Genomic DNA, 17,188 nt, shown 5'->3' with positions numbered 1-17,188 from the left:
TATAATTTTAGAAAACCTATGGTGAAAATTGTTATTACATGAAATTGGGGAAATAAAACATTAAAAAGCCCAACCCTGTGAAGTAGTACAAATCTTATTTCCATTTTATAGATGAGGAAAATGGAACTCTTGAGAGGTTAAAGATTTGCCAATAATTACATAGCTAGTATTATAAATAATATTTGAACCCAGAAGTATTCATTTCAATTCCATCACTTTTTCCCCATTGACCCATTTTGTCCTGTAGTAAAATATATCTGTTTGGCTTGTACAAATGTATGTTACAAAGATGTATCTTTTTTATTATCATCAATATTTTCTATTATTGAAATCTTTTTGTTTTTTGGTAGCAGGATAATATATCTTCTGTCAGTCACCTTGGGTGAGCAAGTGGAAGAGCTAGAAACTGACTAGGTAAGTTCAAGTATTATAATTGACATTTCACACAGAAATTCAGGTAAAGTTTAAAAACCTATTAACTGACATTGAAAATGACTTTTTTTCACATATTATATTGTTGTTGGAAAATATTTAATAATATGGCTTAAGATATTTCTTGTTTTACAAGTCAGGTTTTCAATCAATCATACCTGTTCTCTTCATTTTAAAGGTACTTTCAAGAAACAAGAATTTCAGCCTCTAAAACATTATCTTGCAGAGAACATACAGGAGGTATATGTGTTTCTTTAATGGTATTGAAAGTAGGATGGTTTTTAAAATAACCTTAAAAGGCATTCTATTCTTGAGCCTTCATATTTCCTTTTTTCTATAGCTAAATGTCAAGTATTTATTTTTATATTAAATTGACACTAAGACAATTTAGTGAGCAAGGAAAAAAAGATAATAGTGCAAATTTATTTGTGATTGAAAAGCAAATCAGTGTACTGTGTGTGTGTGTGTGGGGGGAAAGCCTACAACTGATTATAATGCTCTCCTACATTTGATCATGTTAGAAACAACCAGTATGGTAATAGATGACAGAAAGCAAGGTTTTCCAGTGAAATAGCAAACAATTTTTGTTTTCCTATTTCCACGAATAATATTCTTATTTGTCTCCAAGTAATACATCCTTTGGAAGTGTGAGGTCATTTTTTGTGATTTTATTAGAAAAATAGAAGCATCAGTTAATCAGTAAACATCTATTAAGTATTGTACTGGGTGCCAGGTAAATCCTAGGAATATAAAAACAAAAATGAAGTGGTCTCAGCCTTTAAGGAACTAACCTCTCAGAGGATGTCTTGGGTTAATTTGAACCCTTTTTTTTCTTAAATGGAAAGATTCCATTTAGGACTGGAAATATATTTGGAAACTGTTAGTGTACAAGATAAGGTTAAATAGGGGACTTTTTTTAGACATAAAGGTTGATATCACAAATAAATTATGAGAGCATGGAATATCTTATGATCAGGTTGATGGATAAGGAAAGAATTATGATCAAACAAGGGATAGTGAGCATTATGGGATATAAGATGGATAATTTTAATTACATTAAATTAAAAAGGTTTTCTACAAACAAAACCAATGCAGCCAAGAACAAAAGGAAAGCAGAAAACTGGGGGGAGGGGTAATTTTTCCTATCAAGTTTCTTTGATAAAGACCCCATTTCTTAAGTATATAGGGAACTGAGTCAAATTTGTAAAAATTATAGCTATTCCTCAATTGATAAATGGTCAAAGAATATGAACAGGCAGTTTTCAGAAGAAAAAAAATCGTACCTATCTATAAGTCATGTGAAAAATTGCTCTAAATCACTATTGAGTAGAGAAAGGCAAATTAAACAACTTAGAGTTTATCACTTCATATCAGATTGGCTGATTGACAGAAAAGGAAAATGACAAGCGTTGGAGGGTATATGGAAGAATTGGGACACTAGTGCACTGTGGTGGAGTTGTGAACTGATCCAAACATTCTGGGGGGCAATTTGGAATTATGCCCAGAGGGCTATAAAATTGCATATGCCCTTTGACCCATCAATACCACTACTAGGTCTGTACTCCAAGGAGATCAAAGTAAAAAGATAAGTACCTATATGTCCAAAAATATTTATAGCAGCTCTTTTTGTCACGGCAAAGAATTGGAAATTTTGGGGATGCCCATCAATTGGGAAATGGCTGTATGTTTTGTTATATGATTGTGATGTAACTACTACTGTGGTATAATAAATGAACAGTAGGGTGGTTTCAGAAAAACTTGGGAAGACATATGAACTGATGCAAAGTAAATTGAGCAGATCCAGGAAAACATTATACACAGTAACAATATAGTATGGTCAACTGTGAAGGATTTGGCTGTTCTGATCAGTACAGTGATCCAAGACAATTCCAAAGGACTTAACAATAAGAAATGCTTATCTCCCTCTAGAGGAAGGATCAATGGAGTCTGAATACAGATTGAAGCATAATTTTTCACTTTCTTTTTCTTCCTTTTTTTTTAAACAAGATGGCTAATATGGAAATATGTTTTGCATGATTTCACTTATATAATTGATGTTACATTTCTTACCTTCCCAATGAGGTAGAGGGATGAGATGGAGGGATAGAATTTAGAACTCAAAAAAAAAATTTGAAGCGAATATTAAAAATAAACAATACATTTTTGGAAGAGAAACTCTTGGTGTAAAAAAAACAAAAGGTTTATGATCATTACATTTTTTTAAAGATAAAGAAGTAATTGTTGTATATAAAAAGTTATTTTTAGGCAGAGAAACAGGAGACTATGACATGAGTATAATTTCTTTGTGCTTAGAGATATTTCATATTTAAACTTAATAGCAATGTTTTCATTATCAAAAGAACTTTCCAGTCTTAGATTACATGTCTTATCCTAAAGAGAGTTTGAGTGATGATCTAGTTTTCCTCAATATAAAATGAACCTTTGAAAATTGTATCAGTTAATTACTTGAGTAAAGTTAATAACTTTAGGACAAAGATATGTGCATAGGCATTTTAAAAATTGAATTTCTAAGATCAATCACTTATCTATAGTCTTTGAAAATGAGATTGCTTTCCTAACTCACAACTAATCACAATGACACCCTGTACATTTTTCAAGTAGGACAACTTGAGAAATAATGGTTCACTTATTTTCTGTAGCTTTTGCTACTTTATTGTCTGAAGTATTCTTTCAATTCAACTTAGCTTTATAAATAATTTTCCCCCATTTTTAGGTAGGTATTGCTTAGTGCTAGGGTTAAAATAAATATTACCTACATAAGACTACCTATGTAATATGTAGAAAATAAAGTAAACATTACCTGTGTTTAGGTAGGTTCTGCTTGGTGCTGGAGATAGAAAGACGCAACAAAAACTAGTCCTAGTTAGGATTGGAAGTGAAATATAATACTGGATGTATCTCTTTCTTTGAAAAAAAAAAAAAATAGAGGCTCAGGGAGATGAAAGGCCCTGTCTAAGGTCACAAAGATAGTATGTTGTAGAGCTAAAGTTTGTCCTAGATCTCTTCACACCTAGCCCAGCATTCTCTCCAACCTCCCCTATCTGCCTGCAATTTATTTTTATTTTTATTTTTTAAAAAACTTTACCTTCTACCTTAGAATCAATTCTATGTATTGGTTCCAAGGCAAAAGAGCAATAAGGGCTAGGCAACGGAGGGTAAGTGACTTGCCCAGGGTCGCATAGCTAGGAAGTGTCTGAAGATAGATTTGAAACTAGGACTTCCCATCTCTAGGCTTGGCTCTCAGTTCACTGAGCTCCCCAGCTGCCCCACTTTGCCAGCAATATTGCAGGATGTGTTGGTGCACTCTTCATCATTTTCATTGGAGGGAGCCTTTAGGTTTCATGGAGTTTTTCTGTCTGTAATATGTCTGAGAAAAACTCTGAATACAGTATACCAAAGAAGTCATTTTATTCTTTTCCTAAAGAAGCTTGATCTTTCTTTGCCAGATATGGTGACAATGAGTGTTCCCTATTATTAAGATTTTATTTTTTATGATTATACTTTTTAATGAGAATAGTTTTTTTGCCTCTTTTATAAGTATAATATGTAAAAAGTGAATGCACTTGTAATGAATTATTATTGGGTATACACAAAAAGTAAATCCTGTCAATCTCTGTGGAAGCCAATTCATGTTTAGATAACACTTTTTTTTAGATAACAGTTACAAAGTACCTTACATGAATTATCTCATTCATTCCTCATATTATCTCTGTATCTTTATGAGACAAGCTATGAAACTATTATCATCATTATGAACTAAGTTTCAGAGATGTTAAGGAATTCATTTCTAGTATACAGTTAGAAAATTGGAAAGCCAGGACTCAAGACTAGATTTTTTTTATCTTTCCACCATTCTAAAGACATTTGCAAATCAGCTACTTTTCATTTCCACAGAAACAGAATAAAAGGCAACTTGGAATGTTTGATTTTTTTAAAAGTTATTTATTACTATCTCTAGGCAGAAAACTGAATCATAAATTTAAGTAATATTTTCTTTTTACAAAATCCAATAATAAGGGTATTGTATTTTGACGTGGTTGTCACACTGCTATCTATTTTCAATTATTCAAACCAGTCAATCAATGTCTTTGATATCTCAGTTTTATTTGATACTTTAACTATTGACAATTGCCTTAAATGGCAACAAAGACGAAGATAATAGATTAGCCTGTTTTAATAAGGACATCTCCAAGTGTTTTCATTTGAAGTGGCAAAAAAATGAAATACTTTTTTTGGGTGCCATTTCTTTGTACTAATAATCAAAGTCAATGCCTATTGAAAATAATTATGTTTCAAGGATTTAAACATATTACTGAGAAAATGTGTTTAAGTTTATACCTTAAGACACTTTGTTTAGAATCTAACAAAATTTATGTTAACTTATTTTTTTATTAACAGCAAAGAAACTATGGCCTTGAAACAGATTTCCAGCAATAAGTGCTTTGAGGGGTTTCAGAAAGTGTATGAGCATGACAGGTAAGTTATTAAATGCCATTTGGCTAATGTCAAATATAGTTTCAAATATCCTTGAGCCTATTCTTTATTTGACTTATATTTTGGGAGGAGAGTTTTGATCCAACATGTATACCAGTAACTAAATACAAGGTTGTTTCTTTGAGGAAGGAAAAAGTAATAATAACTGGGTGGGGAAAGTGAGGGGAAGGATAGAGAAGATTTCCCACTAGATGTACGACCTGAAATAAGACTAAAGGGAGGAGGGGAGATTTTTTCCAGACTTAGGTGATGACTTGTTCAAATGCATGGATTCAGGAAAAGGGGAAATGACTTCTTCAGGCCCCTTTCATTTTAAATCTCTGGGCTTGTGAATAATGAGTTTTGGAAAAAGAGAATAGTTCAGTTTGGCTGGAAATATAGTATGAAAGAAGGAAAGAAATGACAAATGAGAGTGACAAGGTAGGCTGGAGTCAGAAATGATCAGGTGAAGTGCTTTTTATCTTAGGAGTAAAGAGGAAGGTTTGTATACTGACATCTTATATTTATATAGTGCTTTAAATTTTGCAAAGGATTTTCCTCACAAAAATTCTGAGTTATGTATTATTATTATATCCATTTTACAAATGAAGAAATTTGGGCTCCAAAGAGGCTGTGACTTGCTCATGGTCATGTGCTTTTGGAGATTATTTTGGTATATTTGTGGAGGATTAAGAGAAACAGAGCAATTAGAATGATAATTAAGTAGTCTGAGAGAGATAAGGAGAGTTTGTCTGAACCATAGTGTTGGCTCTATAAATGAGAAGGGAACAGGTAAAAATGATAAGATTTGTCAAATATTGAACACAGAGACTGATAAAGAGAAGGGAGAAGTCTAGAATGACATTGAAGTTAGGAAACTAGATAAGTGGGAAATTTTTGGTACTCAAAGAAAATAGAGTTTTGGAAGAGAGACTATTCTAAGCTGGAGATAAGTCCTATTTTAGAAATGTTGAATTTGAGATGCCAGTGGGACAGGTAGCCAGATATCTAGGATTCAGTTGAAGGTCTGGATTGTATAATACAGGTTTTAGCATTACTATGTTCGGCTTAGGTCAAACCTATCAGTTGCCCTGGATGGAATGTTGAGGGTGGCATGCGCCACATGGCAGATACCAACTGGCAATTGAACTTGAGAGTATAAAAGGCTCTGGAAACCCAAGGCTGGGTTCTGTTTTCCCCTGACTTCACCCTGATCACTCATTTACCCCCTAACTCCCCTCTCATCTTGGGCCCTGAGTGGAGGGAGGAGGAATGTGGGAAATTTAGGCCTTAGGATAGAGTAGGGTTTTAGGAACTATCTTCAAGAGCAAATCAATATTATCTATTATCATCATTTACAAGGTTAGCCAATATATCTACTCACTTTCCTAACCAAAGACCACTTTGCTCTGGCAAAGGGCTGGTAGCCCTCAGTCAGCCAAGACCTTCCAAGGACCTTCTACCAGCTTCAGCCAGTGATTTCATAGCAATAGATTAGTAATACCAAGCCCTCTTACCATTGCCTTGTTCCTTCCCCAGTGATCAATAAATCCCATAACCTTTAACCAGAGAATCCTGTGGTTATTCCCTTACCATTCAAAGGCTAAGGAGGACAGGCAACAAGGAGGGAATTCTGAGCTGTTAAGGTTCAAACAAACACCATAGTTGGGGGCAGGAAGTTTTATATCCACTTCCTGCCAGTCTGCCATAACCAATAGGAGGCTATTTCCTCAGCAGGGAGGGGCCAGCTGCCTAACACCTTAAAGGAGCCTAGTGGTAGCAGTGAGGTTTCACTGGGCACTCAGCTTTCAGGGTATGAATCCTTGTACTTTCATAAGCAAGTTTCATACCCAGCTGAGGTTGCCCACACCAGCATATCAACCAACACCAACCTCCTGCTAGCCTGATACTGGCCCAAAGCCCCTTTGACTTCCCTCCCTTTATAACAATTGAAATTCAATGAGAGGTTAGGGTAGGTATATAGATTTGAAATCATCTATCTAGAGATGATAATTGAACCATGAGAAGCAATGATATTGCCAAGGGAGAGAGATAAATTGAAGGACCTGGGGCAGAGCCTAGAGGGATATCTGCTCACTGGATGGGAGATTGGTGATACCCAGCAAAGGAGACTGAAAAGGATCAATTAGAAAGGTAAGAAAACCAAATAAAAATAGCAAAGAGGGAATCAAGAGAGGAAAGAATATTCAGGAAAATTGGATGGTCAATAATGTCAGAGGTTACAGAAAGGTCAATTAGGATTAGAACTGAGAAAGTGTTTTGTATTGATCAGTTCAGAGGTCACTAGTAACCTCTGAAAGCAATTTCAATTTTTTAGTGGATTCAGTTAGTAGATTGTGTTACATTCAAATCCTGGGAAATGTTGGTCGCACCTTGATTGACAAGGGAGGCAGTTGGAGAGATTGGAATGTTTCCAGATGCCGTGAGCTAGGGGCAAAAGTCGGTTGGCCTGAGAGTATAAATACCTCTAACAGACATCTGGAGGGAGTCTTTGGTCTTTGGTCTTTAGTCTCTGACTTAGGACTTTGGTCCCTAGATCTTTAGGTCTCTGAATCTTCCTAGCTCTTTAGGTCTCTTGGTCCCTGGGTGGTGAAGGGAGGAAGGGAGGTCTGAAGAAGTAGAGGGTGGGTAGAATCTATATATTTCCTGAAGGATGTGAGAGCTAGTATATCTCCTAACACTGATAATAAGAAAGCTGAGAGAAATCACCAACACAGCTGCATCAAGGGCAGTCACTCACTGGTTTGGCATTGGCCAGGCTGAGCCAGAGGGGTTGTGAAGACCAAAAGCTCCAGCTTTTACTAAGTCAATAGCCTCCAGTCTTAAGTGATTATTGATTATAGATATTAGATTGACAGGGTCTCCAATCCCCAATCCTTATCCTAATTATCCTTTCCCTGATTTACATATAGATAAAGAGTGTTTAATAAGTACCTTCCTGAGTGGTCTTTATATCTCGACCCTTGGGAAGGGAGCTAACACAGTCAGATAAACAAACGTGATCCAAGGCTAATCAGAGCCCAATATTAATAATTGATCCAACCCCAGGTTGGACCTGAAAGGGTTACCCATTCACCTAATCTTTCGGGGTCCTTCTCTGGGCAACTGTTATTGAGAGGGGAAATTATAACATCTAGCAAGGGGGAGAATACAAAGATACATCCACCTCACTGGTATCCATATCTCCTTTAGGACCATAGGATCTCTCTTTCTTTATAACAATTGTAAGAGGTTTACAATCAAGAGCACTAGTAGAATCAGCCCTGGGAAGGAGAAGGCTCACATATTCTGAAGACTAAAACAAAGGAGGAGGATATAGATAAAAACAGAAGATAATGAGGAAGCTTACAGTGGCTGTCCTCAGTGTTAATGTACTTTTCTTGTATGATTTGTGATTTAACAAGTTAAAAAAAATTAAAATATCAAATGTATTTGATTGAAACAGTGTGGAACTAAAATGCAAAATGAAATTTGGAATCTACTTACCACCGAAAGCAGAAACTGGGAAATGTCCTGTACTTTACTGGCTATCTGGTGAGTATTTTTGGAGCTTTTGGTGTTATAGCAATTTAGAACTTTTGCCTTCAAGAAGTAATTTTATTATTTTTTAGACTCTTTATTCAGGGCACAGTTTTGAATATTAACTTCATTGCTCCCATGTTGTTCAATTTTTTTATTTATCCAAATAATAAGTAGAATCACCCTTTCAGCTACATGGCAGATTCTTCTAGAAAAGTCATAAGAATTTCAGGAACTTAGAGTTGAAGAAGACCTCAAAGACCATGTAGTAAAATTTACATCTGTTCATGATTTCTTCTTCAAAATCCTCAACCAGTTGGTCATCCAGGCTCCACTTTAAGAGTTCTAGCAAAAGTTGCCCCCCATGACCTTTCCAGATAGCCCATTCCATTTTTGGGAAGCTCTTTTATAGAATGACCTGAGAGATTTCTAACCTATCATTTTAGCCTGTTAACACATCTTTTTGAATCTTTACTATGTCATCCAATGTGTTAAATCATCTCTCCCAATGTTTTTATCATCTGTGTATCTAAGAAGCTTCCTTTCTATCTTTATCTGTCATTTAAAAAAAAAAAAAAAGAAATGAACATGGCAGAAGACTAAGGATATATTCCCTCTATGTAGATATCAACTTATTTTTTTTATGTCTGACCATTCAACCATGCTTACTTTCACATTACTACTCCATCTTATCTGTAAAGATAGATTTGATGCCAACATATATTTTGATGAAGTCTGTTCATATACTTTGTCTTCAGCAGTCTCCTTATCCTCTTGTTTAGTATCTCTGTCAAAAAAAGTAATTGAGCTTAATTTGCATTGTCTTACTCTTGCCGAGGCCTGCTGTTTCTTAGTGATCATGGCTTCATTTTCTAGATGCTACCAAGCTGTTCCTTAATATTATATTAAATTTTTGCCAGAAATCAAAGTCAAACTTACTGGCCTGTAGTTTCTGGTTTGTTGAAAATTGGGTCATGGTCTTTCTAAGATCAAGGATAAGAACTTAGCAATCACATTCATCAGTTCTTTCAGTAACCCAGTGACTTGAACTCATTAAAAGCAAATAGGTGTATTCTTACTATTTCCTTGCTTATTTGGGGTTTAAACTTTCTATTAACAATTTTAATTATGTCCTTTCTACTTCAGTGATTATTCCCCTTAGCAGTGTAAATTGAGCATAAAATAAGAGTTGGTTAGTTCAGCCTTCTGCTCCGAGCAGCAATACTACTACCCTTCCGTGCTTCCCTTTTTCCTCTGAGTATAGCTTTTTAAGAACTTCCTGGTGGCTAGCTGTATTCTTCAATAGCCTCAATTCATTCTGAGTTTTATTGCTCTTGATACTATTCTCATATGACCATGACAGACCATAACATTTTCTTTTAAATTTTTATTAATCTTGATCAATATTAACGTAAAGAAACCTTTGCATCTGTATCTCACCAGAAACTAGATGCAAAATGGCAGTTTTTCAAAATCATATCAATGACATAAAAAGGTAAAAATTTTATTTTAGTCTCATTAAGAAAGTATTTCTAAATCAACATTTTATACTTTGCTGAATGAATATTATGCATTGCTAAAAATATAAATGATTGAAATTATGTTAAACTAAAATGCAAAATATTGCAATTTCCTCTTATTCTATTTTTATTTAAACTCTGACAAGCCAAAGTAACATACTCTTAATTTAGATGATAAACCCTCATTTTAAAAGTTACTGTATTGTATATGTCGAACGTGACAATAGCAGAATATCTGATTCTTGACCAAAATTAAAATCTGTCAAGAATAATATCAAACCTTTTTTTTATGATTATAAGATTTAGATCTTTATTTATTTGTTCACATCAGATATCAGGACAGTCTTCAGGATGGAGATCGTAGAGTATAGTTAGCCCTTAAGTGAAAATGTGATTTATGAAACATTCAAAATCCGGGAATTTATGACAGCAGGTCAGCATATCTTCTTTACTGTGATCTAGTGTGGGATATTCTCATAGGGAAGACAGGCAAAATGCTGTCATGATGAAGCATGGTTTTGATTAAAGCAATGTACAAGCCAAAAGATTAACAGAAGACCATGGCTTCTAGGTATGGACTCCTCAAGCCGTGATAATATTCGGTGACATCAAATTAGCCAAAATGTAAAATCAGTTATGTGAATAGATTTAGAGTGGAGTTTGTAGCTACCTTTATTCTCAGAAGAGAATAAGAATTTTAGGAACATTACCTTTTTTTTCCAAGGAAAACTGTCCTCTCTTGGGTTTTAATCTTATCCCTGCCTCTAGCTAATTGTATCACATTAGATTACTCATTTAACTTTTCTGAACCTCAGTTTCTTCATTTGGATCTCTAAGGTTCGTATCAGGTCAGTTGTTCTTTGATTCCCAACATAATGTCTACCTTAGTATCTTCTTTCTCATAGAATTATAATTTTAAATTCACCATAATGAATCTTATTTTCATAGCTCAAGGGATTGCACAGTTCTCATTGTGTTCCTTGGGGAAAGGACCTTCTGGAATTTCTATTAGAGAACCTATTTTGCTTTCACAGGTCTTCACATATCTGAGAGATTCACAGAGAAGTGATGTGGTAGATAATTAGGAACTTCAACTTACTCTTAAGATCAATGCCTAGTTTTTATGTCCATGTAGATCCCACTCAAACATTTGGAATGATTCCCTGTAGAGTGTTAACAAGCTGATCCGCATTCAGTTGTTATGTAAATGATTAGGTTTTGACTTTGCTAATTGCAGAGTAGTAGTATAAATGACTGGGACTAGGTTGCTTTGAACCAGTGTCTTATCCATAGTATTAGACTCCTGCAGTTACATTAGTTAGTCACTTTTATCCCTTGTAACAATAATATGAAGCACAAGGATAATGATACTATAAGTAAAGTGATATAACAACACTAGTGAATGGGCTGGGTAAAGCAAAGTGCCTTTTCCTTTGCTCAGAGAGTCTTTACTGGCAAGATCAGGTTGTACTGCATCCTACTTTAAGATAGAAAGAACTGGGTTCTAAACTGACTTTCTGATACTCTCTGTATGACTGTGAACAAATCACAGCCTCTCTGAACCTCACTCACTCATTAAGACATGCCCATTAGCCTGAATGGAGCCTCTCTAATCTAACACCCTGACATAGGAACTAATACAATTTGTAATAATTAGATTCTTACTATGTTTAAAAAAAAAGACATGCCTATTAAATTGTGATTTACTGGCAGAGGAAGTACCAACACTAAAATCTGATGTATTGAGGCATATATGGCCATAAATATTAAATGAAAGAGAATATATTCTTTTAAGTTGCATAGCATAAAATTACTGTTTTCTTAGATCTGGAGTTCTTAATCGAGTGTCCATTAACTTTTTGACATTTTTTGATAATTGCATTTTTATTATTATTAGTTTTCTTTGTAATTTTATCAAAATATTATTCTGAGGAGGGACTCCTAAGCTTCACCAGATTGAGGGACCATGACACAAAAATGATTAAGAACCCTGCCTTAAATGACTCTTGGTTTATGTAAGTCTTGCTGTATTTATAGGAAACTAAAAACTTTGAATAATATATAATAGTGTACAATGATATCATTATTTTCACTCTTCAGGTTTAACTTGCACAGAACAAAATTTCATCACAAAAGCTGGTTATCACCAAGCTGCAGCAGAATATGGCCTCATTGTTGTTGCACCAGACACCAGTCCACGTAAGTATTTTGTGACAGAGATTCCCTATACTGTGGGCTAAATTTTTATTTGGCCTGTCTATTCTGTTTTTTAGTTCAATTCAACAAAAATTTATTGAGTCCATGCCCATTATGTGTAAAGTACTGTTCTGGGTACTATGAGAAAAGCAAGATAAATCAGCAAAATCTCTACCCTCAAGGAGTTTATAATCTAGTAATTATGGAAGATAAGTGTAAAACTATTGTTGAGTAAGCCATAGTTTATAGACATAAAACCATTTCACTGTAAATAATGAGAGATATTGGCATATGAGGTAAGAAAAGAATATTTATATCTTTAAATCAATAGCTACATGGAAAATAGAAAAGCATCCATAAGTATCTAAAGGAGCACATAGGAATCAAGGAGAGCCTGTTTTTAAGATGTTGCTTGGTTGTGTCCAAGTATTTGTGACCCCTTGTGGGGTTTTCTTGTCAAAGATGTGGTTTGCCATTTCCTTCTCCAGCTTATTTAACAGATAAAGAAACTGAGGCAAACAGGGTTAAATGATTTGCTCAGGGTCACACCGCTAGTACAGGACAGATTTTGAACTCAATGAGATGAGTCTTTGTGACTTTAGACCCAATGTTCTATCCACTGTACTATCAAACTTCCCCTATTTAAAGTATTAGAAAGAATTATTAGCAAGTTCAATTAAATAAGACTGTATTAATCTTTTTTTCTTATCAATGAGCTCTATGTTGAAATTCAGGAGAAAAGATTTGTGTAATCATATCTTTTATGATAATAATGATAATGTTTTAAGGATTTAACATCATTCAATATATTTTAAATAGCTTATATCTATAAATCGTTTTGTCATGACAATATCTTTGAACTAGAGTGCTTATCCTATTAGCAAATCATTAAGAGTGTTCAGAAAAACATGTAAAAACTTAGTACTAGGGTGGTAAGTAATTTTACAACAGCAATAAAAAGATATATTTGGGGGGCAGCTGGGTAGCTCAGTGGATTGAGAGCCAGGCCTAGAGATGGGAGGTCCTAGGTTCAAATCCGGCCTCAGACACTTCCCAGCTGTGTGACCCTGGGCAAGTCACTTGACCCTTATTGCCTACCATTACCACTCTTCTGCCTTGGAGCCAATACACAATATTGATTCCAAGATGGAAGGTAAGGGTTTAAAAAAAAAAAAGATATATTTGGTAACCTGTAAAACCATAAAATTTGTCCCTCTTTGGTATAATTGCTTCTGGATTCTTAAAAGATAAAAAATAGATAAAAATAGTGGAGGGGTGTTGGTGAATATTATTTTTAACCTGTATCCATTCTTTATATAGTATTTAACTGTTGCAGAATAGATTGAAATAATCTTAACTATTAGAGGACAACATATGGCATCTAACTTCTATCAATTCCCTGTTATAACTTTTCTTATTGGTAACACTTTCTCATGCTTTTCTTAGACTAAATACTTCTTCCATTTTCTCAAAACCATCTAAAGTACTATTATTTTTCTCAATACTATAATACTTTTATCAATACAGATTGTTATTTCTAAAATATTCATTCAACAACAATTCAGCAAATATTTTTTAAGCACCTACTATGTGAATTGTGATGTCTTTAGAGTAATGGGTAATGGCTCTATTGATATTCTCTTACATTGTTTTCCTTTCCAAGGCAGTGGTCCTGAGATGATATTCAGGCAGTGGACAAGAGTAGACCGAAGTTAACTAATCTTCTCAGAAGTTGAGCATATAATTCTGGTCTCAGTTTCATACTGTTTTCATTAGTGGAGACTACTAGTTTCAGAAAACTACTAAGTGAAAGAAAGTTACTCTTGCTCACAGATGATCAACAAGTATTTATTAAGTACCCACTATGTATTAGATATTTAGGCACACAAAGACAATGAAACAGTACAAAATAACAACGGTAAAGAAAGATACAATGTTTAGTTAAGACTCAACCTCTACTCCCCAAAAACTGATAGTTTAGTGGAGAGATAAGACACAATACAAGTAGCTGTAATACATAATAATATATAGTAAGTACATGAAGGAATTACTTCTTATTATACTTTATAGTATGTTTTTTAGTTATTATATTTTATACTTTGTTTTTATACATTAGTTATACTTTATAATTATTTATACTTTATATATTATACTTTACAGTACCATATTCTAAGAATGTATCTAAAGTTTGGTTTTCACCATTATAATATTATTTGTATCGCAACCAACATTTTCATTCCTCTTAAATCTTGTCTTTGCATTTCTCCTTTTCTTGTTACCTAGTAACTAGTCCAATGATGTGACAGACAATAAAACTTGAATGAACTTTCTGTCAGTTTATATAATCCTGCTTTCTGGTTTCTTTTAATGGCATTTCTCAGTTCCTTAACACTGCTGTAGAATAAAAACAAAGTATATGTTAAAGATGCTTGAGCTTTTTTTATTATCAATTTCAGAACCCATGTAGTTTTGCACAAACTCTGCACTCTTCTCTTTAGAAATCCTGTAATAATAATTTTTGGTTTTAACATATGCTTTCATTAACGTGAGGAACTCTTGGTTTGGAACTCCCTCCACTGATGCAATGATACTAACTGTCCTGAGTCACATTTTATAGTGTATATTATAGCCTACAGAGTGTTTTCATCACAACAAACCCATAAGGGTGCAGGTGAAACCTGGGACTGATTTTGATTCACAGCCATAAACACTGTGATGTTCCTAGTGATATCAGTTCAATTTTAGAAATGTCTGAATTACGGACTCATAAAGGCTGTCATTTAGTGGAACGCATTTTCAGTTTGGAGTTGGGAGATGTGGATTCAATCCTACCTGTGTCATTTTACTGACTCTGTAAAGGAATCTTGGATTTAGTTCCTTTAGTTCCTCAACTTTAAAGTAAAACATTTAAAAAATGTTTACCTAGCACACCTCACAGTGTTATTAAGGTCAAACCATGTAAAATCAGTCAGATGAAAGAAAAATTGAAAAACCAAAGTACTATGTAAAATAATCATAAATATTACAGTAATGATTTCAAGTGGTCATTTAACAATGACATTTTACTTTGATAGGTGGCTGCAATATTAAAGGAGAAGATGACAGCTGGGACTTTGGTACTGGTGCTGGTTTTTATGTGAATGCTACTGAAGAACCTTGGAAAACCAACTATAGGATGTACTCTTATGTAACAGATGAGGTAATTCCACTGAAATGAACATTTTAGTAATTAGCTTCAGTTATTTTTATTTGTTTACTAGGTGTCTTACTTTGATTTTGTTTGAAAGATTTAATCTTAAACTCAAGATTAGTATTATTAAATTAATGTTAATTGCATTTGTTGATCATGTTAGAGAAAATATCAAATTTTATCATGTTATCTGAGAGGCAACATGACATCCTGGATAGAAATTGACTTTTGAGTCAGTAATATGCAGGTTTAAATCCTCTCTCTGATTCCTGTTAGTTGTGTATGGCCTTGGACAAGTAAGTCACTTAACATCTTAGGGCCGAAGACTTATTATTCACAGAGTAGTTGCTGATTTGTTTGAGAGAGAGGGTTTAGTCCCTGATAACTCCTAAATTTAGGAAATCTCAAGTTTGGACCATTAAGGTTTTTAAGTGGGCTTATTTTTATTACTATAAGGAATTCCTAAATGTTTTTCTTAAGAGATTATTAATTATGTTGGTCAGAGCATATTTATTTTGAACTTCGGACTAACAAATCTGACTATATACCAGCATTTCAAAGACGTGGCACATGTATAGAGCGGGCACTCAGAGAGCTGCTTAGTTTTCCCTCTTCCCAGTGCCAGAGGACATTTTTTGTATGTCCCACCCCTCTGTCCAGCCACCCAAAGCAAGTACTTTCTCCCTCAACTCTCTCTATTAATGGGGGGCTCACAGACAGCTTTAATTTACCCCCAGGCACTCGAACTCAAAAAGTTCGCAAAGGAGGCAATATACCAACATCTGATTCAGAAATTACTTTCCTAGTGATAACTGTAAGAGGGAAATTTAGGTATTTTATAGATATGTATTTAAAGTGTGGCCCCCAGGAATCAACAATTCAGGTTGATTCCATAATTAAATCAGACCTAAGTCAGCATTGGGTTAAGGCACTTTATTTACAATCAGGAAGGTAAAGGTATAGGAATAAAGGAAAAAGGAGAAGCTAGTCCAGGCCTGCGGAGGCCTGGACGAGAGAGAAGGTTAAAAGGCTAAATAAATGAAGCTGCAAGCCTCAAGGCCTAGCAACCAGATAGGCTAGTGCCTATTTAAGGTAGAGAGTCTGGAAAACGCCAGGGTAGGCCAAGGAGGTCAGCCTAGCTAACCCACGTGACCATTCAGAGTAGAAGCAGTCTGAGGTCTCCTCAGAGATCTGTCAGCACCAAGTTCAATGCGGGAACTGCCTCCACAGGAAGTAGCCAACATACTTAAAGAGATAGTGCCTTTCTTCACTTCCTGTGGGTCCACCTCTAATTCAAATGGACAAATGGCAGCCTCTACACTGATTTTTGGACTGCCTAAAGGGCAGTCCCTTGTTCTTGATTTGTTACTTATTGTCACCTGTGGGTAACTCGTCTCCCCTCCCACTAAGGAAGGTTGAGGAATTATATCATTTCTATGCCTAGGTTAAGTAAGAGTTTAGCTATGAATGGCTAGAGCTAATTCTATTTACACATAACTAGTCACTTCTTTGCATAAATATGTTAAACCTTTTTTTTAATGTTGTTATTTGATATTAGCCATGTCTAACAACTCCAAATTTTCTTCTTGAAAAAAGAATTCATAATATATAGGCATGACTTTATAATCTGCAAGATTTTCATCTCTCTTTTTCTTACTTTTGTATCATGTTTTTCGGTGTTTTGCCTCCATATTTCCATATATCCAACTTTGTTGTAAAGTATGTTAGAATGTAAGATTCTTATGAGGACAGAATCTTTTCATTCATTGTGTTTATATCTACATCCAGCAATTCCCAGTACATAAAAGGTACTTAA

The 17,188-nt window shown here is 34.5% G+C and overlaps 1 protein-coding gene across 4 annotated transcripts in view; it reads left to right on the top strand.

Moving 5' to 3' along the window:
• ESD (esterase D) overlaps window positions 1-17,188 on the top strand; it is a 45,005-nt gene that overhangs the window by 4,428 nt on the left and 23,389 nt on the right. The window contains exons 2-7 of one of the 4 annotated variants that reach the window (XM_044666035.1): window positions 351-414; window positions 611-672; window positions 4,852-4,929; window positions 8,393-8,481; window positions 12,087-12,185; window positions 15,257-15,381. In XM_044666035.1, the coding sequence (XP_044521970.1) occupies window positions 4,862-4,929; window positions 8,393-8,481; window positions 12,087-12,185; window positions 15,257-15,381 (381 nt within the window). In that variant the 5' untranslated portion in view covers window positions 351-414; window positions 611-672; window positions 4,852-4,861. The remainder of the gene's footprint in view (window positions 1-350; window positions 415-610; window positions 673-4,851; window positions 4,930-8,392; window positions 8,482-12,086; window positions 12,186-15,256; window positions 15,382-17,188) is intronic. The other 3 variants (XM_044666036.1, XM_044666038.1, XM_044666039.1) reach the window with 3 other exon arrangements.

This window comes from Gracilinanus agilis, chromosome 3, assembly GCF_016433145.1.
Source record: "Gracilinanus agilis isolate LMUSP501 chromosome 3, AgileGrace, whole genome shotgun sequence".
NCBI lineage: Eukaryota > Metazoa > Chordata > Mammalia > Didelphimorphia > Didelphidae > Gracilinanus > Gracilinanus agilis.
Note: the sequence above shows the minus strand (reverse complement) of the source record. Positions and strands in the feature narration are given on the sequence as shown.